Source organism: Salvelinus fontinalis, chromosome 1 (genome assembly GCF_029448725.1).
Source record: "Salvelinus fontinalis isolate EN_2023a chromosome 1, ASM2944872v1, whole genome shotgun sequence".
NCBI classification, from domain to species: Eukaryota; Metazoa; Chordata; class Actinopteri; order Salmoniformes; family Salmonidae; genus Salvelinus; species Salvelinus fontinalis.
The window spans coordinates 70,838,035-70,863,301 of record NC_074665.1 but is presented as its reverse complement, the minus strand read 5'-3'; the positions used below and the strand labels follow the sequence as shown (position 1 = coordinate 70,863,301).

At 42.7% G+C, this 25,267-nt stretch overlaps 1 protein-coding gene across 4 annotated transcripts in view; it reads left to right on the top strand.

Moving 5' to 3' along the window:
* Nucleotides 1-25,267, top strand: part of LOC129860881 (serine/threonine-protein kinase LMTK1-like) — a 101,546-nt gene that overhangs the window by 52,157 nt on the left and 24,122 nt on the right. For 3 of the 4 annotated variants that reach the window (XM_055931769.1, XM_055931778.1, XM_055931762.1), the window contains one exon: nt 3,434-3,567. In XM_055931769.1, the coding sequence (XP_055787744.1) occupies nt 3,434-3,567 (134 nt within the window). Of the gene's footprint in view, nt 1-3,433; nt 3,568-23,245; nt 23,490-25,267 lie in introns of those variants that run through there. The other variant, XM_055931785.1, reaches the window with a different exon arrangement.

Here is a 25,267-nt window from a genome sequence, read left to right as displayed (position 1 = left end):
TCCAATGCTATGCCGATGACATCCAGATCTGCCTCAGCACCAAACCCCTCCTCAACCCACCTCTGACCCACATTGAATCCTGCCTCTCTACAATAAATGGATGCAACAGTCGGAAGTCCTCTTCATCGACACCAAATCCGCTCTCACTAAAGCTGGCAACCTCACCCTCACCATTGATGACATCACTGTGTCCCCCCCCCCCCCCACACACAACCTTGGTGTCATCCTGGACTCCACCCTCTCCTTTGAACACCACATGACAGACGGTCAAATCCTCATTCTTCTACCTCCGCAACATAGCCAAAGTCAGGTCCTCCATCTCCAGTCCTGCCTCTGAAACCCTCAATCATGCATTAATCTCCTCCCGTCTTGAGTACTGCAACTCACTGCTCTCCGGCATCAACTCCAGCTCCCTCCATCTGCTCCAAATGGTTCAAACCTCTGCAACCTGACTCCCCACACTATGTCCTGGCAGCACATCACCCCTGTCCTCTGTGAACTCCACTGGCTCCTTGTCTCCCAACGCATTGATTGCAATATCCTCTTTCTGACCTACAAAGTCTTTCACCCCCTTACTTCTCAGACCTTCTTCTCCTCTACCAACCCAGACGTGCACTCCGTTCCACCACAACAGGCCACTTTGTCATCCCTAGGTCCAAGTTCCAGAGCTTCAGCAACAGGGCCTTCTCCAGGGTTGCTCCTAGACTTTGGAACTCAGTCCCTCCATCCATCCGTGATTTTGATTCCATCACTATCTTTCAGTCTCTCCTAAAGCCCCACCTCTTTGACAAAGCCTAACCTTTTACATTTTGCGCCAAATAGAAATTGAGTGAGCAATAATAGGAACAACAGGTAGTTTACATTGTTTAAGGGATATATCAGTGAAGACCACCTCTTCCAGAGCAATAGGATACAGCATATTTCTCTCTATACTCAGCCAGGGGGTGGAAGAATCATGTCTAAACCAATTTAGGATGGGGAGAAATGCTAGTGCCTGGAAATACAATTTAAAGTTTGGTGCAGATAGTCCTGCCTATGTCTTTCTCTCTTTGTATGCTTGATAATTTTATCCGGGATCGCTTACCTTGCCATACCTTGGCATATAATGAAGAGATCTGACCATTCTAGTCTATCAAAAGCTTTTTTTGCATCAAGAGATAAAACAGCCCAAGGAGCTGTTGTTTCTGATGAAGTATCTAAGATTTGTAATAGTCGACGGAGGTTATACGAGAATAAAGTTTAACAAACCCGCTTCGTCTTTGTGGACCGATTTGGATAAGTAAGTCTTGAGACGGGACGATAACATTTAGAAAAAATTGCAATAGTCAGAACATTGGGTGGCATCCTTACTTTTCTTAATAAAAGGGAAATTAGTGCTGTATTCACATCTCTCACAAATAAACCTTTGTGAACGCCTGTGTTAATCATTTCGAGCAATAGTGGACCTAATTGATTCCAAAATGTAAAATAGACCTCAGGAGGAATACCATCTTATTCAGATGATTTGCCTTTATTCATGCAATCCCATGCCTTTTTGAGTTCATTGAGAAATATTTGAGCTTCCAGTGAGGAGACTTCCTCTGTTGAGAGAAGAGGAGCTCTTCATACTTTTAGAAAGGATTTACAAATATATACCTCTTTTTTCCCTCTCCAATTGGTATTTACAATTGGGGAGAAACACAATCCTGCCAAGCCGCACTGCTTCTTGACACACTGCTCACTTAACCTGGAAGCCAGCCTCACCAATTTGAAACACCGTAAAACTGGCAACCGTGTCTTGTGGCATGCGCCTGGCCTGCCACAAGAGTCGCTACAGCGCGATGGGACAAGGACAGCCCGGCCAAACCCTAACCTGGATGACACTGGGCCAATTGTGCGCCGCCTCATGGGTCTCCCGGTCACGGCCGGCTGCGACACAACCCGGGATTGAACCCAGAGCTGTAGTGACGCCTCAAGCACGGCAATGCACTACAGTGCCTTAGACCGCTGCGCCACTCGGGAGGCCCGTAATTCCCAGTGTGTGATCTATGTGATCATTACTGCATAGCGTGTTGGCCAATAAACAACTGAGACGATTACCATGGAAGTAAAGCTTGAATCTAACTCAATGGAAAGCAAATTCTGCTATCTGTCTTATCAATAAATGAACATTTCCAGTTCTGATATCTTATTACAGTTGCATTATTTTTAATAAAACCTTTGGTGGCATCCCATAGTTTCCTGGGGTAATCGACTGAATTTTTATTGATCATTATGAATGACTTTAGTTCAATTTAAAATTGATCACAAAATGTACGATTATGTAGTAGTGAAACGTTGAAACACACATCTTGTGGCCCTTAGGAGATTCTGAAATGTGTAATTGGCAGTAGTAGGTCTGGTGATTGGACAAGATCATATATTGAATTTCTATTTTCTTAATATTTGAAAATAGAGGTCTAGATGATAATATATAATCGATTAGGGAGAATGTTTTATGCCTGCTTGAGTAGAAGAGGCTGATGAAAAAGCAGCCAGTTTGTACAAATGGTTCTGCATTCTATGTGTGTCCTTATGGAGCAGGTGTGTTTCTTTGAAGCGTTGCTATAGCAATATGGTTTCTTGCTAGGATATCAAAACAGCTGGAACGTTTGATAGGACAATTTAGGGCTTTAAGAGTAGCTAGCGTTGCCATTGTTTTTCAAACAGGAATGTTATATTAAAAATGTCATTGTTATCTTTAGTGTTGATAAGCCTATGGATGTGTAACAAAAGCAGGATCCACTGGGGAACCCACCCATTGGTCGTCAAAAATTATGTGCAAGAAATGCAATCTATAATCCACACCTTCACAATAATTAATCATAACCTGTAAGCCAAGTCCTCCCTGGGAGATAAACTTATTAGCGTAAACGGAGGAGGACAGCAACAAAAAAAAAAAAATGAATTTTGTGGTACTGGCCATCTATCCTCAACAGTAGTAAGTTAAAAATAGTAGGGGGATAGCTTCCAATTTAAATAGCCATATTTAGCCCATATAGGGATGCAGTGCACTGTAGCCCCACAAAGAAGCAGCCCCAGTCTGTATGACCCTTCAATAAATTGACCATATTAAACAAAGTCCAATGTTCAGCAATAATTATAATAATAAAAGTGATATTTTTACCCAATTGAAGGGGTGTCCTCGTCATTGTCTTATGCTGACGGCAGCATCATAGCCATAGGCTAGGCTGTATGATCTATTGTCTGGATCTCTGGTTTTGATAACCATAGATATAGAACCCTAGCTAGATAAGCTGGTGTTGTCGAGCCCCTATATGATATATTGTCTATGCTAATGCCTTTATCTGTTCTGAAGATGGTGCTCCTCTGAGTGGGCTGTCGTGGCCATCGTCTCTGGCAGTGCATTTGTTGTTGTTGTTATTAAGCTGTAATACCTCAATCTGTCCTGCAGATGGTGCTCCTCTGAGTGGGCTGTCGTGGCCGTCGTCTCTGGCGGTGGTGGCTGTTTCCTTGTCTGGTCTCTTCACCTTTGTCTTCCTCATGCTGGCCTGCCTCTGCTGCAAGAAGGGACACATCGGCTTTAAGGTGAGGCTCAGACACCGACGTACGTATGGACGCACACACACACACACACACACACTCACACAGACGCGCACACTGCACCATGTACTATTTTCCATTTGGAAGTGCTGTTCATATAAGTGACCTGCAAACTAACACAGAGCTGATGACAGCAATTAGACGGGTTTGACATGTTACTCCCTCAAACTGCTCTCAGATAAAACCTCCTCCAGTGACTGTGTGTGTGTGTGTGTGTGTGTGCTCTGACACATTTTTAGCTCCTAAGCAATTTTGCAGTTTTCTTTTTTTTACATTATTAGCCTAGAACATTTTTTTGAGTTATTACATAAACCGGAAATAACTTTGGGATATCATTGCGGCAGTAACTCACCAGCATTCCGACCAGAAATACGGCTTTCCCGAATTTTATCCTTTGTTCGTACCCTCCAGGGCAATTTAACGTATGCCAGAGGCTGCTCCAAGACTCCGCTGGCAGAGAAGAGGTATTCGTAGTGGACTTCTAGTCTGACTCAGGTGTGCACTTCTGAGTATATTCCTCATAAATGTTCAGTCCCTGGACAATAAAGTAGACCAGCTCAGGGCCAAGATCTCCTTCCAGAGAGACAACAGGGACTGCAACATACTCTGTTTCACGGAATCAAAGCTCTCTCCGGATATACATTTACTGTCCCCGTCCATACAGCCAGCTGGGTTCTCAGTACATTGTGCAGATAGGAATTAAAGAACTCTTCGGGAAGAAGAAAGGTGGAAGTGTGTGTTTCATGATTAACTACTCATGGTGTGATTGTGGTAACATACAGGAACTCAAGTCCTTTTGTTCACACAACCTATAATCCCTCACAATCAAATGCCGACCACATTACCTCCCAAGATAATCATCTTTGGTTATTGTCACAGCTGTGTATATTCCCCCTCAAGCCGATACCACGATGGCCCTTTAGGAACTACACTGGACTTTTTGAAAACTAATATCTCGAGGCCGCATTTATTGTAGCAGGGGATTTTTACAAAGCAAATCTGAGGAAAACGCGACCAAAGTTCTATCAACACATTGCCTGTAGTACTCGCACTTTGTTACTCTCTCTTCCGGGATGGCTACAAGGCCCTCCCCCGCCCTCCCTTCGGCAAATCAGATCACAAATCCATTCTGCTCCTCCCTTCCTATAGGCAGGAACTTAAACAGAAAGTACCCATTCTAAGGTCTATTCAATGTTGTTCTGACCAATCGAAATCTATGCTTCAAGATTGTTTTGATCACGCTGACTGGGATATGTTCCGGGTTGCCTCTGAGACTAACATTGACATATATACTGACAAGGTGACCGAGTTCATAAGGACATGTATAGGGGATGTTGTTCCCACTGTGATGATTAAAACCTAGCCAAACCAAAAACCGTGGATAGATGGCAGCATTCAAAACGGAAAGTGTAACCAACCGCATTTAAGTCCTCAAAGCATGCACAGACCAGCTGGCTGGAGTGTTTACAAACATATTAAATCTCTCCCTGTCCCAGTCTGCTGTTCCTACTTGCTTCAAGATGTCCACCATTGTTCCTGAACCCAAGAAAGCAAAGTTAACTGAACTAAATGACTATCGCCCCGTAGCACTCACTTCTGTCATCATGAAGTGCTTTGAGTGTCACGGATCCCTCCGGAACTTTGATTACACACACCTGTCCCCTATTCCTACTGATTAGTACTTGTATAAGTGTGCCCTTTGGTTTCCATTGGGCTGTCCATTATTGTTACAATGTCCATTGGTGCGTGTGTGTACCTGTGCTGTGTGTTTTGGGCTTTCGTGCCATTGTGGATTGTGCAGATGATTGCGGGTCTCGTCCCGTGTGGTATCATTGTGTGCATGTGTTATTTATTCAAGGTACTCCTCGCTCTTTTGTTTGGGTTTCAACACTGTGTTTTTGTATGGTGTTTGTTTGGTCTTCGTCCCCTTGCCTTTACACGGCACGCCGTAATTTGGGTACAATAGAAAAACTATTACGCATTCCTGCGTCTGTCTCCTGAATCATTTATGCAAGCGTGACATTGAGAGGCTAATTAAGGATCATATCACCTCCACCTTACCTGACACCCTAGACCCACTGCAATTTGCATACGGCCCACGGACAATGCAATCGCCATCGCACTGCACATCTGGACAAGATGAATACCTATGTAAGAATGCTGTTCATTGACTACAGCTCAGCCTTCAATACCATAGTACCCTCCAAGCTTATCATTAAGCTTGGGGCCCTGAGTCTGAATCATGCCCTGTGTAACTGTGTCCTGGACTTCCTGACGGAACGCTCCCAGGTAGAGAAGGTAGGAAACAACACCTCCACTTCTCTGATCCTCAACACAGGAGCCCCACAAAGGTGTGTTTTTAGGTCTCTCCTGTACTCCCTGTTCATCCATGACTGAGTGGCCATGCATGCCTCCAACTCAATCATCAAGTTTGCAGACGACATAACAATGGTAGGCCTGATTACCAATAATGGCGAAACAGTCTACAGGGAGGAGGTGAGGGCCATGGGAGTGTGGTGCCAGGAAAATAACTTTTCCCTCAACAAAACGAAGGAGCTGAACAGCAGAGGGAGCACAGCAGAGGGACAGCAGAGGGAGTACGCCCCAATCCAAATCGACGGTCCGCAGTGGAGAAGGTGAAAAGCTTCAAGTTCCTTGGTGTACACATCACTGACAATCTGAAATGGTCCACCCACACATACAGTGTGGTGAAGAAGGCACAACAGCGCCTCTTCAACCTCAGGAGGCTGAATAAATTCAGCTAGGACACTAAGACCCTTACAAACTTTTACAGATGCACTATTGAGAGCATCCTGTCAGGCTTCATCACCGCCTGGTACGGCAACTGTATCGTTCGCAACCGCAGGGCTCTCCAGAGGGTGATGCGGTCAGCCCAACGCATCACTGGGGGCATACTGCCTGCCCTCCAGGATGTCTACAGCACCCGATGTCACAGGAAGGGCAAAAAAATCATTATGGACATCAACTATCCGAGCCACGGCCTGTTCACCCACCGCTATCATTCAGAAGGCGAGATCAGTACAGGTGCATCAATGCTGGGACCGAGAGACTGAAAAACATCTATCAAAACAAAGTTTATTTGTCACGTGCGCCGACTACAACAGGTGTAGACCTTACAGTGAAATGCTTACTTACCAACAATGCAAAAAAATGTATTAGGTGAACAAATGGTAAGTAAAGAAATAAAAACAACAGTAAAACGACAGTGAACAATAACAGTAGCGAGGCTATATACTGTAGCGAGGCTATAACAGTAGCGGGGCTACATACAGGCAACGGTTAGTCAGGCTGATTGAGGTAGTATGTACATGTAGATATGGTTAAAGTGATTATTCATATACGATGAACAGAGAGTAGCAGTAGCGTAAAAGAGGGGTTGGTGGGTGGTGGGTGGCGGGACACAATGCAGATAGCCTGGTTAGCCAATGTGCGGGGGAGCACTGGTTGGTCGGCCCAATTAAGGTAGTATGTACATGAATGTATAGTTAAAGTGACTATGCATATATGATTAACAGAGAGGAGCAGCAGCGTAAAAGGGGGGTTGGGGTAGGGGCACACAATGCAAATAGTCTGTGTAGCCATTTGATTACCTGTTCAAGAGTCTTATGGCTTGGGGGTAAAAACTGTTGAGAAGCCTTTTTGTCCTAGACTTGGCGCTCCGGTACCGTTTGCCATGCGGTAGTAGAGAGAACAGTCTATGACTGGTGGCTGGGGTCTTTGACAATTTTTAGGGCCTTCCTCTGACACCGCCTGGTGTAGAGTTCATGGATGGCAGACAGCTGTCATGATGTTGGCCTGAGGGGGGAGGTTTATGACCCCCATAAATACCTTTCCCCTTTTTCCTCTCTCTACTCTACCGATGTGACTATTGAAAATTCCTTTGTTAACATAGAGAGTCTGGTGACATCAGAAGATGGGAAACTGAACCAATATTTCGGTAATCCAACCAGTTGAAAATATGCGTTGGGACTTAATGAATATGATGTCAGTTCAGTTGGCGTCTGAGACATGATTACTGATGATAGGATGACATAAACTGTATCTTGGATAATCTACACATTCTAGTTATCAAATTAACATGGAATTGTTGTGCAATTTAAATGTTTAAATATGAAACTATTTGTGAAAAGATGAAATGTAACTTTTAGCTTCTTAATGAGAAAATGGTTTGTCAGAAGAACACCACTCTGCTCACTCAGAGGCCCCGCCCAAGTGAACAGACATGGGTTATAAACTATGAAACACAGCCCTCTCTCCCAATCCTATATAAGCCCCTTGACGAAAATGTAACTTTCTGTTCCGGGGACATTAGGGGCGACGGTCCGACGTTAAAAGGGCTCAGATAATAACCTGTTCCAAGGACGTATGGACTTGAGGTCCCCACTTTGAAAGGACAAAGACCACCTACAGAACTAAGCCACTCTTAGAGAACCTAACGAAATTAGCATCGAATTTCAATGTGAAGGTGACAACCTACACGCCGGAAGGATGAATTTCGACTATACCCGCCAGAATATAGCATGAGCATATAGCATGGCAACTTGGTATGAACTTTGAACTCTTATTCACTAAAGAAGTGATACCTCCTAGCCGTCGCGTTAGCGCAGCAACTGTAGATGTGGGCTAGGAGAGGATGGACAGAGTAGCTGTTCTACCACAAGACGACGGTACTACCAAGTATCCATTCTACCATCAGACATCCTTCAAAGGACAACCCGGCCTCCCATCTACGACCAACCGATCGAAGCGCAGCTCAGAGTAAATTTTATTGCGTTTTCCTTTTTCAAATGGGTGGTAATTTAGAATGCTTACTGTATTTACGATAGCATAGCTTCTCCCTTTGTTCCTCAGTCTTCCCGCTCTTTCACTCAAACCCCCCCTTTTCTTTGTGTAAACAGTCGCTATATCGGCTCAGTTCACCAGGTCCTTCAAAGTATGATTAATTCTGTATATATGTAATTCTGTGTGATTAGTTAGGTATTTAGTAAATAAATAATTAAACCACATTTTGTATTGCTGATTAAACTTGATTAGCCAGGGTTCGTGAAGATAACCAAGAATTTACAACTTTCAGATGAGACTAAATAAGGTGAGGATTAAATATTGACTGCTATTGACGTAAAAGATTACCAGATCTTTAAGAGTTTATTAAGAAGATAACAGCTCTATAAACATTCTTTCGTGGTGCCCCGACTTTCTAGTTCATTATTTAGCTGACTAGCTTAATCAGGTAATATTAATTACAGATAAATTATTTTATAGAATATCATGTAATATCACTTAATCCGGCATAGCCAAAGACACGACACAGTTTAGCCCCAGTGATGTACTGGTCCGTACGCACTACCCTCTGTAGTGCCTTGAGGTTGGAGGCCGAGAAATTGCTGTACCAGGCAGTGATGCAACCAGTCAAGATGCTCTCGGTGTTGCAGCTGTAGAACCTTTTGAGATCTGAGGACCCATGCCAAATCCTTTTAGTTTCCTGAGAGGGAATAGGCTTTGTCGTGCCCTCTTCACGACTGTCTTGGTATGTTTGGACCATTCTAGTCTGTTGGTGATGTGGACACCAAGGAACTTAAAGCTCTCAACCTGCTCCACTACAGCCCCGTCGATGAGAATGGGGGCGTGCTCGGTCCTCCTTTTCCTGTAGTCCACAATCATATCCTTAGTCTTGGTTACGTTGAGGGATAGGTTGTTATTCTGGCACCACCCGGCCAGGTCTCTGACCTCCTCCCTATAGGCTGTCTCGTCGTTGTCTGTGATCAGGCCTACCACTGTTGTGTCGTAATTCAAACTACAGTATTATAAGCATTTAACTTTCATAAAATCACAAGTGTAATACATCAAAATAAAGCTTAACTTCTTGTTAATCAAGCCGCGTTGTCAGATTTCAAAAAAGCTTTACGGCGAAAGCAAAGCATGCGATTATCTGAGGACAGCGCCCCGCATACAAACACATGAAAAACATATTTCAACCAGGCAGGTGCTACATGAAAGTCCGAAATAGCGATATAAAAAATGCCTTACCTTTGATGATCTTCTTCTGTTGTCACCCCAAAAGGTCCCAGTTACATCATAAATTGTCCTTTTGTTCGATAATGTCCTCCTTTATATCCATAAAAACTCAGTTTAACTGGCGCGTTTCAGTCAATAATCCACCCAGTTTCCCTCCATCAAAATGCATACAAAATTATTCCCAAACGTTACTAATAAACGTTTCCAAACAAGTCAAACAACATTTATAATCAAACCTTAGGTACCCTAATAGGTAAATAAACGATACAATTTCAGACGGAGAATCGTTATTGTCTTTCCCGGAGAAAAATACCAAAGAACGCGCTCTCTTTCACGCGCCTGGAAACACTACAGCCAAAATGGGAGCCACCTAGAAAAACTACAATTTCTGGCTCATTTTTCCAAAAACCAGCCTGAAACTCTTTCTAACGACTGTTGACATCTAGTGGAAGCCCTAGGAACTGCATTCTGGGAGGACTTAAAGTGATAGAGGTAGGCTGAATATTGTTTTTGGGGGGATGGTTTGTCCTCGGGGTTTCACTTGCCATATCAGTTCTGTTATACTCACAGACATAATTTTAACAGTTTTAGAAACTTTAGAGTGTTTTCTACCAATTACATGCATATCCTCAGGCTTCTGGGCCTGAGTAACAGGCAGTTTACTTTGGGCAAGCTTTTCATCCGGACGTCAAGATACTGCCCCCTACCCAAGAGAGGGTAAGGGTGTTGATGTGAGCCATTACCAGCCTTTCAAAGCACTTCATGGCTACGGATGTGAGTGCTACGGGTCTTTAGTCATTTAGGCAGGTTGCCTTCGTGTTCTTGGGCACAGAGACTATGGTGGTCTGCTTGAAACATGTTGGTATTACAGACTCAATCAGGGACATGTTGAAAATGTCAGTGTAGACACCTGCCAGTTGGTCAGCACATGCCCGGAGCACACATCCTGGTAATCCATCTGGCCCCCAGTCTTGTGAATGTTGACCTGTTTAATGGTCTTACTCACATCGGCTGTGGAGAGCGTGATCACACAGTCGCCCAGAACAGCTGATGCTCTCATGCATGCCTCAGTTTTGCTTGCCTCAAAGCGAGCATAGAAGTGATTTAGCTCGTCTGGTAGGCTCGTGTCACTGGGCAGCTCGCGGCTGTGCTTCCCTTTTGTAGTCTGTAATGGTTTGCAAGCCCTGCCACATCCGACGAGCGTCGGAGCCGGTGTAGTACGATTCAATCTTAGCCCTGTATTGATGCTTTGCCTGTTTGATGGTTCGTCGGAGGGCATAGCAGGATTTCTTATAAGCTTCTGGGTTAGTGTCCCGCACCTTGAAAGCTGCAGCTCTAGCCTTTAGCTCAGTGCGAATGTAGCCTGTAATCCATGGCTTCTGGTTGGGGTATGTACGTACAGTCACTGTGGGGACGACGTCCTCGGTGCACTTATTGATAAAGCCAGTGACTGATGTGGTGTACTCCTCAATGCCATCGGAAGAATCCCGGAACATGTTCCAGTCTGTGATAGCAAAACAGTCCTGTAGTTTAGCATCTGCTTCATCTGACCACTTTTTTATAGACCGAGTCACTGGTGCTTCCTGCTTAATTTAAAAAAAATGTTTTGGTAAATAAACAGCCAAGAAAAGTATAGCTGAAAACTCTCTAGGCAAGTAGTGTGGCCTGCAATTTATCACAAGATACTCTACATTAGGCGAGCAAAATCTGGAGACTTCCTTAGATTTCGTGTGCCAGCTGTTGTTTCCAAATATGCACAGACCTCCCCCCCCCCCCCCCCCCCCCTTACCGGAGTGTGCTGTTCCATCTTGCCGGTGCAGCGTATATCCCGCTAGCTGAATATCCATGTCATCATTCAGCCACGATTCCGTGAAACATAAGATATTACATTTTTTTATGTCCTGTTGGTAGGATATTCGTGATCGTACCTTATCTAATTTATTGTCCAATGATTGTACGTTGGCGAGTAATATTGACGGTAACGGCAGCTTTCCCACTCACCTTTTGCGGATCCTAACGAGGCATCCCGCTCTGTGTCCTCTGTACTTGCGACTCTTGTCGAGTGTTAGTTGAATATCCTGTGCGTCCTGCTTGTTGATGAAAAAATCTTTGTCTAATCCGAGGTGAGTGATTGTTGTCCTGATATCCAGAAGCTCTTTTTTGCCATAAGATACGGTTGATGAAACATTATGTACAAAATAAGTTACAAATAGCAAAAAAAAAAAAAACGTAATAGCCCAATTGGTTGGGTGCCCATAAAACTGCTGCCATTTCTTCCGGCGCCATTTTATCTCAAGGCCTCCCAGTACCCTGCCCTGAACTTAGTCATTGTCACTAGCTGACTACCACCCGGTTATTGTACCATGCACCTTAGAGGTTGCTGCACTTTGTACTGTACGTAGACATGGAACAATGTTTACATACTGTTTTACTAATTTCATATGTTTTTTACTCAAGGCCGTCCTATTCAACTATTGCTGTATATGCAGTGCATTCGGAAAGTATTCAGGCCCCTTTTTCAACATTTTGATAAGTTACAGCCTTTCTAAAATTGATTAAATCGATTTTTTCCCTCATCAATCTGCACACAATAACCCATAATGACAAAGCAAAAACAGATTTTTCGAAATCTTTGCTAATTTATAAAACATGAAAAAAACGGAAATATTACATTTACATAGGTATTCAGACCCTTTACTCAATACTTTGTTGAAGCACCTTTGGCAGCAATTACAGCTGCGAGTCTTCTTGGGTATGACGCTACACATTTGGCACACCTGTATTTGGGGATTTTCTCCCATTCTTCTCTGCAGATCATCTCAAGCTCTGTCAGGTTGGAAAGGGAGCGTCGCTGCACAGCTATTTTCAGGTCTCTCCAGAGATGTTCGATCGGGTTCAGGTCCGGTCTCTGGCTGGGCCACTCAAGGACATTCAGAGACTTGTCCTGAAGCCGCTCCTGCGTTGTCTTGGCTGTGTGCTTAGGGTCGTTGTCCATTTGGAAGGTGAATCTTCACCCCTGTCTGAGGTCCTGAGCGCTCAGAGAATCTTTTTTCTCATGGTCTCAGAGTCCTTTAGGTGCCTTTTGGCAAACCCCATGCAGGCTGTCATATACTGAGGAGCGGCTTTCGTCTGGCAACTCTACCATAAAGGCTTGGTTGGTGGAGTGCTTCAGAGATGGTTGTTCTTCTGGAAGGTTCTCCCATCTCCACAGAGGAACTCTGGAGCTCTGTCAGAGTAACCATCTGGTTCTTGGTCACGTCCCTGACCAAAGCCCTTCTTCCCCGATTGCTCAGTTTAGCCGACGACCATCTCTAGGAAGAGTTTTTGTGGTCCCAAACTTCTTCCATTTAAGAATGATGGAGGCCACTGTGTTCTTGGGGACCTTCAATGCTGCAGGAGTGTTTTGGTACTGTTCCCCAGATTTGTGCCTCGACACAATCCTGTCTCAGAGCATTATGGACAATTCCTTCGACCTCATGGCTTGGTTTTTGCTCTGGCATGCACTGTCAACTGTGGGACCTTATATAGACAGGTGTGTGCCTTTCCAAATCAATTCAATCAATTGAATTTACCACAGGTGGACTCCAATCAAGTTGTGTTTGTATTTGTATTTATTATGGATCCTCATTAGCTACTCTTCCTGTGGTCCAGCAAAATGAAGGCAGTTATCCAATTTTAAAAACATGACAATACATTCATAACATATTTTACAACACACTAAGTGTGTTCCCTCAGGCCCCTACTCCACTACCACATATCTACAACACAAAATCCATGTGTACGTGTGTGTATATGTTATCATTTATGTGTATGCATGTGTCTGTGCCTATGTTTGTATAGCTTCACAGTCTGATTTTACTACTTGCATCAGTTAACTGATGTGGAATAGAGTTCCATGTATTCATGGCTCTATGTAGTGCTGTGCACCTCCCATAGTCTGTTCTGGACTTGGTGACGGTGAAGAGACCTCTGGTGCCATGTCTTGTGGGGGTATACATGGGTGTCTGAGCTGTTTGCTAGTCGTTTAAACAGACAGCTTGGTGCTTTCAGCAAGTCAATACCTCTCAGAAATACAAGTAGTGATGAAGTCAATCTCTCCTCCACTTTGAGCCAGGAGAGATTGACATGCATATTTTTAATGTTTGCTCCCTGTGTACATCCAAGGGCCAGCCATGCTGCCCTGTTCTGAGCCAATTGCAATTTTCCTAAGTCCCTCTTTGTGGCACCTGACCACACGACTGAACAGTAGTCCAGGTGCGACAAAACTAGAGCCTGTAGGACCTGCCTTGTTGTTAGTGCTGTTAAGAATGTAGAGTAGCGTTTTATTATGGACAGACGTCTCCCAATCTTAGCTACTGTTGTGTCAATATGTTTAGACCATGACCATTTAAAATCCAGGGTTACTCCAAGCATTTGTCACCTCAACTTGCTCTATTTCCACATTATTTATTACAAGATTTTGTTGAGGTTTAGGGTTTAGTGAATGATTTGTCCCAAATACAATGCATTTAGTTAATTGTTTTAAATTTTGGACTAACTTATTCTTTGCCACCTATTCTGAACTATCTGCAGCTATTTGTTACGTGTTGCAGTCGCGGTAGCAGCTGACGTGTATAGTGTTGAGTCTAGAGGTCGACCGATTATGATTTTTCAACGCCGATACCGATTATTGGAGGGCTAAAAAGCCGATACCGATTAATCGGCTGATTTAAAAAATAATAAAACAAATAAAAAAATGTATTTGTAATAATGACAATTACAACAATACCGAATGAACACTTATTTTAACTTAAACCTGATGAGGACAGAGGGCGCTGTTTTCACTTTGGGGGAAAAAACGTGCCCAATTTAAACGGCCTCGTACTCAATTCTTGCTCGTACAATATGCATATTATTATTACCATTGGATAGAAAACACTCTCTAGTTTCTAAAACCGTTTGAATTTTGTCTGTGAGTAAAACAGAACTCATTTGGCAGCACACTTTCTGACCAGGAAGTGGAAAGTCTGAAAATTATGCTCTGTTCAAGGGCCTGCCTATAAATGGGCATGATACGTATGAGTATACATGCACGTCATACACCTTCCCCTAGATGTCAAGAGGAAGTGAGAGAAGAAATGAAGTGTTTATCTTGGTCTGAGGTGGAATATATCCTCTTGGCACGACGAGTCATCCATTTCCTGTTTTCTGGAGAGCGCGCAGATGGACCTGGAATTGACTTCTGAAAAGCCGTCGTTATAGGCGACTACTATCTCCGGCTTTGATTTTATTTGATACATGTCACAATATCATCGTAAAGTATGTTTTTTCAATATAGTTTTATTAGATTTTTGAAATTTATTCGGGACGTTAGGCGTGTTGCGTTGTGTGCCTTTGTTCAGAAAGGAGAGCTTCGCGCCACTTGGGCAGTGTGCTTGCTAATTCAAGAGGGAAAAACAATGTTCTAAATCCAAACAACGACTGTTCTGGACAAAGGACCCCTTGTCCAACATTCTGATGGAAGATCACCAAAAGTAAGAAACATTTTATGATGCTATTTCATATATCTGTCGAACTGTATACTAGTAGTTTTGCGCCCAGGTTTTGGCCACTCTCTCGCTATAACATAAGCCTTATGTCGTAATGAAGATATTTTTAGAATTCTAACACTGCGATTGCATTAAGAACTAATGGATCTATCATTTCCGATACAACATGTATTTGTTTGTAATGTTTATGAATAGCTATTTGGTCAGAATAGGTGAGAGTCTAATAGAAATATCCGCACATTCTGGGAAAAGGAAGCTACGTTAGCATAATGGATAACCACTGATTTCAGCTCTAAATATGCACATTTTCGAACAAAACATAAGTGTATGTATAACCTGATGTTATAGGACTGTCATCTGAGGAAGGTTTATGAAGGTTAGTGAAAATTAATATCTTTTGATGTTTTTTCGCTAACGCTAACGTGCCTATTGCTATCGCTAACGTGCCTTGATGAATGAATGCGGTTGTGTGGTAGGCTATTGTAGTAAGCTAATATAATGCTATATTGTGTTTTCGCTGTAAAACACTTAAAAAATCTGAAATATTGGCTGGATTCACAAGATGCTTGTCTTTCATTTGCTGTACACGATGCATTTTTCAGAAATGTTTTATGATGAGTTTTAGGTATTCCACGTTGGTCTCTATAATTACTCTGGCTGCTTCGGTGCTATTTTTGACGGTAGCTGTGACGGTAGCTGCAATGTAAAACTGATTTATACCTCAAATATGCACATTTTTCGAACAAAACATAGATTTATTGTGTAACATGTTATAAGACTGTCATCTGATGAAGTTTTTTCTTGGTTAGTTAGGTTGGCTTTGTGCATGCTACCTGTGCTGTGAAAAATGTCTGTCCTTCTTTGTATTTGGTGGTGAGCTAACATAAATATACGTGCTGTTTTCGCTGTAAAACATTTTAAAAATCGGACATGTTGGCTGGATTCACAAGATGTGTACCTTTCATTTGCTGTATTGGACTTGTTAATGTGTGAAAGTTAAAGTTAAGTTAAAAAGTTAAATATTTCTAAAAAATATATTTAGAATTTCGCGCTCTGCCTTTTCAGTGGAATGTGGGAGGAGTTCCGCTGGCGGAACGCCTGAGCAGTAAAGGTTAATATAATACATAAATAAAATCAATTTAGCCTCAAACTCTTCCAGCTACAATAGTCATTTACAATTTTAACAATGTCTACACTGTATTTCTGATCAATTTGTTGTTATTTTAATAGACCCTTTTTTTGTTGCTTTTCTTTAAAAAACAAGGACATTCTAAGTGACACCAAACTTTTGAACGGTAGTGTATATACTGTATAGAGGTCGACTGATTATGATTTTTCAACGCCGATACCGATACCGATTATTGGAGGACCAAAAACAGCCAATACCGATTAATCGGACAGTTTTTATATATATTTGTAATAATGACAATTACAACAATACTGAATGAGCAATGAACACTTTTATGTTAACTTAAATATAATAAATCAATAAAAGCAATTTAGTCTCAAATAAATAATGAAACATGTTCAATTTGGTTTAAATAATGCAAAAACTAAGTGTTGGAGAAGAAATTAAAGTGCAATATGTGCCATGTAAGAAAGCTAACGTTTAAGTTCCTTGCTCAGAACATGAGAACATATGAAAGCTGGTGGTTCCTTTTTCTTATGGCTGCATCCCAGGATCGATATGACAGCAGCCAGAGAAAGTGCAGGGCGCCAAATTCAAACAACAGAAATCTCATAATTAAAATTCCTAAAACGTACATGTGTCTTATATCATTTTAAAGGTATTCCTGTTGTTAATCCCACCAAAGTGTCTGATTTCAAATATGCTTTTCAGCACTACAAAAGCACTACAAACGATTATGTTAGGTCACCACCAAACCACAATAAGCACAGCCATTTTTCCGGCGAAAGATAGCAGTCAGAAAAAGCAGAAATGGAGAGAAAATGAATCACTAACCTTTGATTATCTTCATCAGATGACACTCATAGGACTTAAGAATAAGAGGTTAACATGAGTTTTCAATATTCCCAGGTAAGATGTTTTAGGTTGTAGTTATTTAGGAATTATATGACTATTTCTCTCTACACGATTTGTATTTCATATACCTTTGACTATATACCTTTGGATGTTCTTATAGGCACTTTAGTATTGTCAGTGTAACAGTATAGCTTCCATCCCTCTCCTCGCCGCTACCTGGGCTCGAACCAGGAACACATCGACAACAGCCACCCTCGAAGCAGCGTTACCCATGCAGAGCAAGGGGAACAACTACTCCAAGTCTCAGAGCGAGTGACGTTTGAAACGCTATTAGCGCACATCCCGCTAACTAGCTAGCCATTTCACATCGGTTACACCAGCCTAATCTCGGGAGTTGATAGACTTGAATTCATAAACAGCAGAGCTGCTGGCAAAACGCACGAAAGTGCTGTTTGAATGAATGCTTACGAGCCTGCTGGTGCCCATAATCGCTCAGTCAGACTGCTCTATCAAATCATAGACTTAATTATGACATAATAACACACAGAAATACGAGCCTTAGGTCATTAATATGGTCGAATCCGGAAACTATCATCTCGAAAACAAAACATTTATTCTTTCAGTGAAATATGGAACCGTTCCGTATTTTATCTAACGGGTGGCATCCATCAGTCTAAATATTCCTGTTACATATTCCTGTTACATAATATTCCTGTTACATAATTACGTAAACTTCTGGCAAATTAGTTTGCAACGAGCCAGGCGGCCCAAACTGTTGCATATACCCTGATTCTGCGTGCAATGAACGCAAGAGAAGTGACACAATTTCACCTGGTTAATATTGCCTGCTAACCTGGATTTCTTTTAGCTAAATATGCAGGTTTAAAAATATATACTTCTGTGTATTGATTTTAAGAAAGGCATTGATGTTTATGGTTAGGTATAACGTTGGAGCAACGACAGTCCTTTTTCGCGAATGCGCACTGCATCGATGATATGCAACGCAGGACCCCCTAGATAAACTAGTAATATCATCAACCATGTGTAGTTATAACTAGTGATTATGATTGATTGATTGATTGTTTTTTATAAGATCAGTTTAATGCTAGCTAGCAACTTCCCTTGGCTTCTTACTGCATTCGCGTAACAGGCGGGCTCCTCGTGAGGCAGGTGGTTAGAGCATTGGACTAGTTAATTGTAAGGTTGCAAGATTGAATCCCTGAGCTGACAAGGTAAAAATCTGTCGTTCTGCCCCTGAACAAGGCAGTTAACCCACCGTTCCTAGGCCATCATTGAAAATAAGAATGTGTTCTTAACTGACTTGCTAGATAAATAAAGGTGTAAAAAAAACAAAAAAAGAGAGTTATGAAAACCCTGAAATCGGCCCTAATTAATCGGCCATTCTGATTAATCGGTCGACCTCTAGTTGAGTCATCTGCATACATAGATACACTGGTTTTACTCAAGGCCAGTGCTATGTCATTAGTAAAGACAACAAATTAAGGGGCCTAGACAGCTGCCCTGGAGAATTCCTGATTCTACCTGGATTATGTTGGAGAGTTTTCCCTCTGTGTTCTGTTAGACAGTTAACTCTTTATCCACAATATAGCAGGGGTTGTAAAGCCATAACGCATAAGTTTTTCCAGCAACAGACTATGATCGATAATGTCAAAAGCCGCACTGAAGTCTAACAAAACAGCCCCCACAATCTTTTTATCATATATTTATCTCAGCCAATCATTAGTCATTTGTGTAAATGCTGTGCTTGTTGAATGTCCTTCCCTATAGGCATGCTGAGAGTCTGTTGTCAATTTGTTTACTGTAAAATAGCATTGTATCTGGTCAAACACAATTTTTCCCAAAACTTTACTCAGGGTTGGTAACAGGCTGATTGGTCAGCTATTTGTACTAGTAAAGGGGGCTTTACTATTCTTAGGTAGCAGACTGAATTTTGCATCCCTCCAGCCCTGAGGGCACACACATTCTTGTAGGCTTAAATTAAAGATCTGGCAAATAGGAGTGGAAATTTCATCTGCTATTATCCTTTTAAAGTAGTTGGCAATATTAGTCAGTTTTGTGATGCATGAGCCATCTGATTCAATTAATCATGGAGCTGAGTTTGCAGGCACTGGTTACAGTCTATAGATTTATCTTGAGTGGGCAGCTTGATGAAATCCAGTCAATATTTAAGTCACCCAGAAAATGACTGTTAGGACTTGGTGGTCTATAGCGGCTTTCCACAAGAATGGGCTTTAGGTGCGGCAGATGAACCTGTAGCCATATTATTTCAACAGTATTTAACATGAGTTCCTCTCGAATCGTTACAGGAATGTGGCTGTGAATTTAAACAGCAACACCTCCACCGCTGGCATTTCTGTAAATGTTATGACCAGGTCTTGCTACCACTGTATCATCAAAGGTATTGTCTAAGTGATTTTCAGAGATAGACAGAATATGAATGTCATCTGTTACTAGCAAGTTATTAATTTCATGAACCTTGTTTCTTAAGCTACATGTGTTAACATGGGCTATTTTGAGCACTTTTCTGGGATGCATGCTTGTTTTCATTGCTTTACTGGGAAGCTTAGAAGAAGTAGATATGCTCATGTTATTTATGTTAGTGCAGTGTGAGCTGCACACAGTGGACTTCCTACTTGGGCCCACAGCCTCAGTGCTAACAGCATAGATCTGGTTCATAGGCACATGATTGCTGCATACAATAGCTGCAGGATCAGCAGAGACATTCAGGGCAGTTAGAGGGACATAAATTAGGTTACTTACATTGTGTCTACCAATGCCCCTGGTATAATGTACATTTGCTAAAGCATTATGATGACTCAGCAAACCAATGGTTGGGATTTACTGAGCTGGGCTTGGGTCATTGATAAGTCATTGTCTCAATGCAGCCTTATAATTCTGTGAAAGGATCCAGGAACCCAAATGGTCACGATTGAGAGAGGACACAGGGCCAGATATGATGGGTATTTTATTAGTGTCTAGCAGAGAGTCAATCAGCTCTTTGAAATCCCCTGTTAAGAGCTGCCCTTCATAATGTCATTGTAACCCACATGGACTATGATAGAATTGATGTCCATGTCCTGGCGTAGTACATTTGTGAGCAGCTTAGTAATGTCATTAACTCGTCCTCCGGGATAGGACATTGTTTTTGCACCAGGAACAGTCACATTATTACTATGGAGCTGACCAAAATCCCGGCTGGTGAGAAGGATGAGGAAAGGATGAGGTTGCCTGCATCGACTTCGAAATCGTAGGGGAAAGAGTAAGAGTAGGCACAGCGGCCGCAGACACAGGAACCCCCAGCAACGAAGGTGCAGGAAGATCAGGCTCCAGGACTGTGAAACTATTTGTTGTTTGTATCTGCTCTAGGCCTCTCGTTGGGAGTGTAGACTGTCTTCGTCTTCCACGGCTCGTGACATGTGACCATCTTTTATTGCCATGCTCCTCTTGCTGTGCTCCTTCGACTCCGATATCAGATGGGGGAAGAGAGGCAGGAAATGGCTCCCCTGGCGAATGAACTCCGGGCAACACCGCCCAGTCGGATTACGAAAAATGACAAGATGGAGATGCATCCAACATGCGGGAACTCTGTCCAGCCACCGGCGTAGAAAAGGGAAACATTCCACCCTGCGTTTTCCCAAGTTTCTTACGAAAGCTGGCGACCTGCGTGATCAAGGAAGCCAACTTAAGCCTATAATCCTCGGCAAGCAAACAATTGTCGCATTGGAACTCTGAGTGATCCAGTTTGTCCCAAAAAACAAAGCGTTGTAGTTACAGCTCCTAAAGCGCTAGAACCGTTCAGTTAATTCTCCAGACAAAGGAGGTCTCCATTGGAAAACTCATCTGGGACTAACTTCGTTAGCTTGATGGCTAACGTTAACAGCTTAGCTAGGTTAGCGGCTCTTTCAAGCAAACTTTAACCTGTCAGTTAAGCGGGATTCTGGGACAAGAAATGGAGGTCCTAGCTGGTAAAAGAAAACTGCGTCGCGGAATCCATGCAAAAACAAGTTAGCTATTTATGTTGAACAAAGATTCGTTCTTTTTTTGTTAAAATAACAAACCAAGTTTTGCCAGCATACAGTGTTCAGCTACGCACTTTGATGACGTATGTGTTGACGCAATGTTAGTGAACAATGTAATGCTAGAATTATCTCAAGCATGATCAATGGAAACAGCATGCACCTAAACTCAATTTTGATTCTTATAGCAAAGGGTCTGAATACTTATGTAAATAAGGTATTTCTGTTTTAATTATTTTATAAATGTGCAAAAAAAAAACTTTTCGCTTTGTCATAGTGGGGTATTGTGTGTTGATTGATACATTTTAGAATAAGCCTGTAACGTAATAAAATGTGAAAAAAGTCAAGGGGTCTGAATACTTTCCGAATGTACTGTGTGTGTGTGTATATATATATATATATATATATATATATACACTGTATTTATAGTCCGGACTCCGACAATGCTCGTAATATATTTATTTATATTAATTCCATTCTTTTACATTTAGATTTGTGTGTATTGTTGTGAATTGTTAGATACTACTGCACTGTTGGAGCTAGGAACACAAGCATTTCGCTACACCCGCAATAACATCTGCTAAATATGTGTATGGGGTAACACAATTAGATTTGTGTCTTTCAGAGACTCTCTGTTAACTGTGCTTACCGCTCCCAGCAACCTTAAAGAGGACACGCTAAGTGCTTCAAGACCTTTTGAGTGAGCCAGAACGATACAGTTTTCAATGAATTAACCATCTACGCACACACACATGCACACACGCACATACAGAGGATTGTTTTAAAGTGAAACAGGCACAGATGCCTATGACAGTTTCCACTCTCTACTTCAAATGAAGATTCATGCCATAGTGACTTGGGAAGAAGAGAATGAAAAAAAAAGAAAGGGCATACTTGAGGCTAAGTCTGTCAATTGTCTGTCACTGGGGAGCTAAGAGGACTGATACTCTTCTTAATCACCAATGATTGATCCTCTTTCATTTCTTCCCTCTAAGAACTTCAATATCTCTTCTCTCTGTCTCTCTCTGTCTCTCTCTCTTCACTCTCCCTCTGTCTCTCTTTTGCTCCCTCTCTTCACTCTCCCTCTCCCTCTGTTGTTACCTCTCTCTCTCTCTCTTTCTCTCTCTCTCTTCATTCTGTCTCTCTCTCCCTCCACTCTCCCTCTGTCTCTATCTCTCACTATCTCTGTCTTTCCCTCTCTCTCTTTTTCCTCTCCCTCTGTATCTGTCTCTCCCTCTCACTGTCTTTATACTCCCTCTCACTCCCGCTCTCTCTCTCCTGCTCTCTCTCTTTCCTCTCCCTCTGTCTCGCTCTCCCTCTCTCTCTTTGCTCTCCCTATGTATCTCCCTCTCTCTCTCTCTTTCCTCTCCAGCTGTATCTCCTTCTCTTTGCGCTCCCTCTGTCTCTCACTCTCTTCTCTCTCTCCCTTTGTCTCTCAATCTATATTTCTCTCTTCCATTATGTTTAAAAGACAGACAGGGCAGAAGTCATTCAAACAAGAGGAGAGGGAGAAAGGGGTGAGCAGGGGTTGAGCGAGGGCGTGAGGAAGGGCATACCCCAGAGCCCACTGTACATCCGGCCCCCCAGACCCCAAGGCCCCCATCTGGAATTAGACACAGCCTCTCCCAGAGCAGGAAGAGGGGATTTTAGGATTAGTTATTGTGTGTTTGTGTGTGTGTATGTGCGTGTGTTTGTGTTTGTGTGTGTGTGTGCTCATCATTCAGTGGGGAAGGGGCCTGCCCTGCACATGTTCCCTGGCTGGAGAAGAGAGAGTGATAGAAGAGAAATAAGTATAGAAGAGTGGAGAGTGATGTCATGAGGATAGAATGTGAAAAGTTTTTCTTGTGCCTCACATTTTTGTGGCTTTTTTCTCTCATTTTCTCAATTGCCCTCCTCCCACCTTTATTTCCCGCTCGGGAGGAGCACAGGAACTTCCTTTTGGACTGGGAGTAACTGCTCCTCCCTTCTCCTCTCTCTTTTCCCCTCCATCCCTCTTTCTATCCCTCCCTCTCTCTCTCTCTCTCCATCTGTGACATTGAGATGTACCATTGTGGTCTCACCAGAGTGCTAGCTAGCTGTTATCTGCTGAACTCAACAATGAAGACTATCTCAGCTGCAGGACCATGCTCCTACTCTAGGCTCTGTGCTTGACACTGCCACTACCATGCCCTGCAAACCAGCTGGGCCACCCTGGGTGGGAGGTAGGGTAGCAGGTTCTTTTAGCTTGTTGCTCTGCAGAAACATTTGGGGTACAGGGTACAAGTGATCTTGTGTCGTGTGGGTGACCAACACGCCGGCTTTCCCAATGGAACTTGAGCTCAGGTAAGAAATGGTGGAGATGTTATGGGAATGTCATCAGAAGGTCAAGTGTAGTCTGAGCTCTCGCTAAGAGTCTGTATCAGGCTGATATTCAGCTACAGCTGCTCTTGGAGAAGGTTCTTATTGAACAGGGGTTCCTGACCTTTTTCCGCATCGCAGACTGGAGCAGATCCAGAAACAGTTTTGCGGACCAGAGAACACCCATCAAGCTAGCTTTAGGAAGCTGCACCCAGACAGATTCCTGAGGGCTGGTTGGAGAGTGTTTAGTCTTTTAGTAGGCTAATCAGTGAAGGATATTATCAGAGGCAGAAGTGTAGTCTGAACTTTCGCTGTGAATGTGTTCTATGAAAGTGTCCAATGCTTGATGTCATAGAAAGTGAATGTTATACATTTGTTTTGTGTTTTTAGTGCTTTGAGAATGTTACACTAAAAATGAACCACTGGAGTTCAATATTTGTAAATGTGTTGTGTTGTTTAGAGTTCTGTTTCTTGTTTTTTCGTTTCTACAATTGTACAGCAACTTTTAAAGGGATATATAAAGATCATGTATTATTATTATTTATGTGTGCAAGCACTGTGGTATGTGCACATGTGCAGCTATGTGTGTCTGTTTGATCTAGGTTGCTGTATACAGTACAGTGCATTCGGAAAGTATTCTGACCACAGCCTTGTTCAAAAAAGTATTATATATATTTCTTTTTCCTCGTCAATCTACACACAATACCCCCTAATGACAAAGCGAAAACAAGTTTTTCGATTTTTTTAAGCAAATTTAAAAATAAAAAAACATATTCCCTTAAGTATTCAGACCCTTTGCTATGCGACTCAAAATTGAGCTCAGATGCATCCTGTTTCGATTGATCATCCTTGAAATGTTTCTACAACTTGATTGGAGTCCACTTGTGGTAAATTGAATTGATTGGACATGATTTGGAAAGGCACACACCTGTCTATATAAGGTCACACAGTTGACAGTGCATGTCAGAGCAAAAACCAAGCCGAGAGGTTAAAGGAATTGTCTGAAGAGCACCGAGACAGGATTGTGTCGAGGCACAGATCTGGGGAAGGGTATCAAAAAATGTCTGCAGCATTGAAGGTCCCTAAGAACACAGTGGCCTTCATCATTCCTAAATGGAAGAAGTTTGGAACCACCAAGAAACTTCCTGTAGCTGGTCGCCCGGCCAAACTGAGTAATCAGGGGAGAAGGGTCTTGGTCAGGGAGGTGAACAAGAACCCGATGGTCACTCTGACAGAGCTCCAGAGTTCCTCTGTGATGATGGGAGAATCTAGCCTTTATGGTAGCGTGGCCAGACGGAAGCCACTCCTCAGTGTAATGCGCTTGACAGCCCGCTTGGAGTTTGCCAAAAGGCACCTAAAGACTCTGACCATGAGAAACAAAATTATCTGGTCTAATGAAACCAAGATTGAACTCTTTGGCCTGAATGCCAAGCGTCATGTCTGGAGGAAACCTGGCACCATCCCTATGGTGAAGCATGGTTGTGTCAGCATCATGCCGTGGGGATGTTTTTCAGCGGCAGTGACTGGGAGACTAGTCAGGAAAGAGGGAAAGATGAACAGAGCAAAGTATAGAGAGATCCTTGAAAATGTGCTCCAGAGTGCTCAGGACCTCAGACTGGGGCGAAGATTCACCTTCCAACAGGACAACAACCCTAAGCATACAGGCAAGAAAACGCAGGAGTGGCTTCGGGACAAGTCTCTGAATGTCCTTGGGTGGCCCAGCCAGAGCCCGAACTTGAACCTGATCGAACATCTCTGGAGAG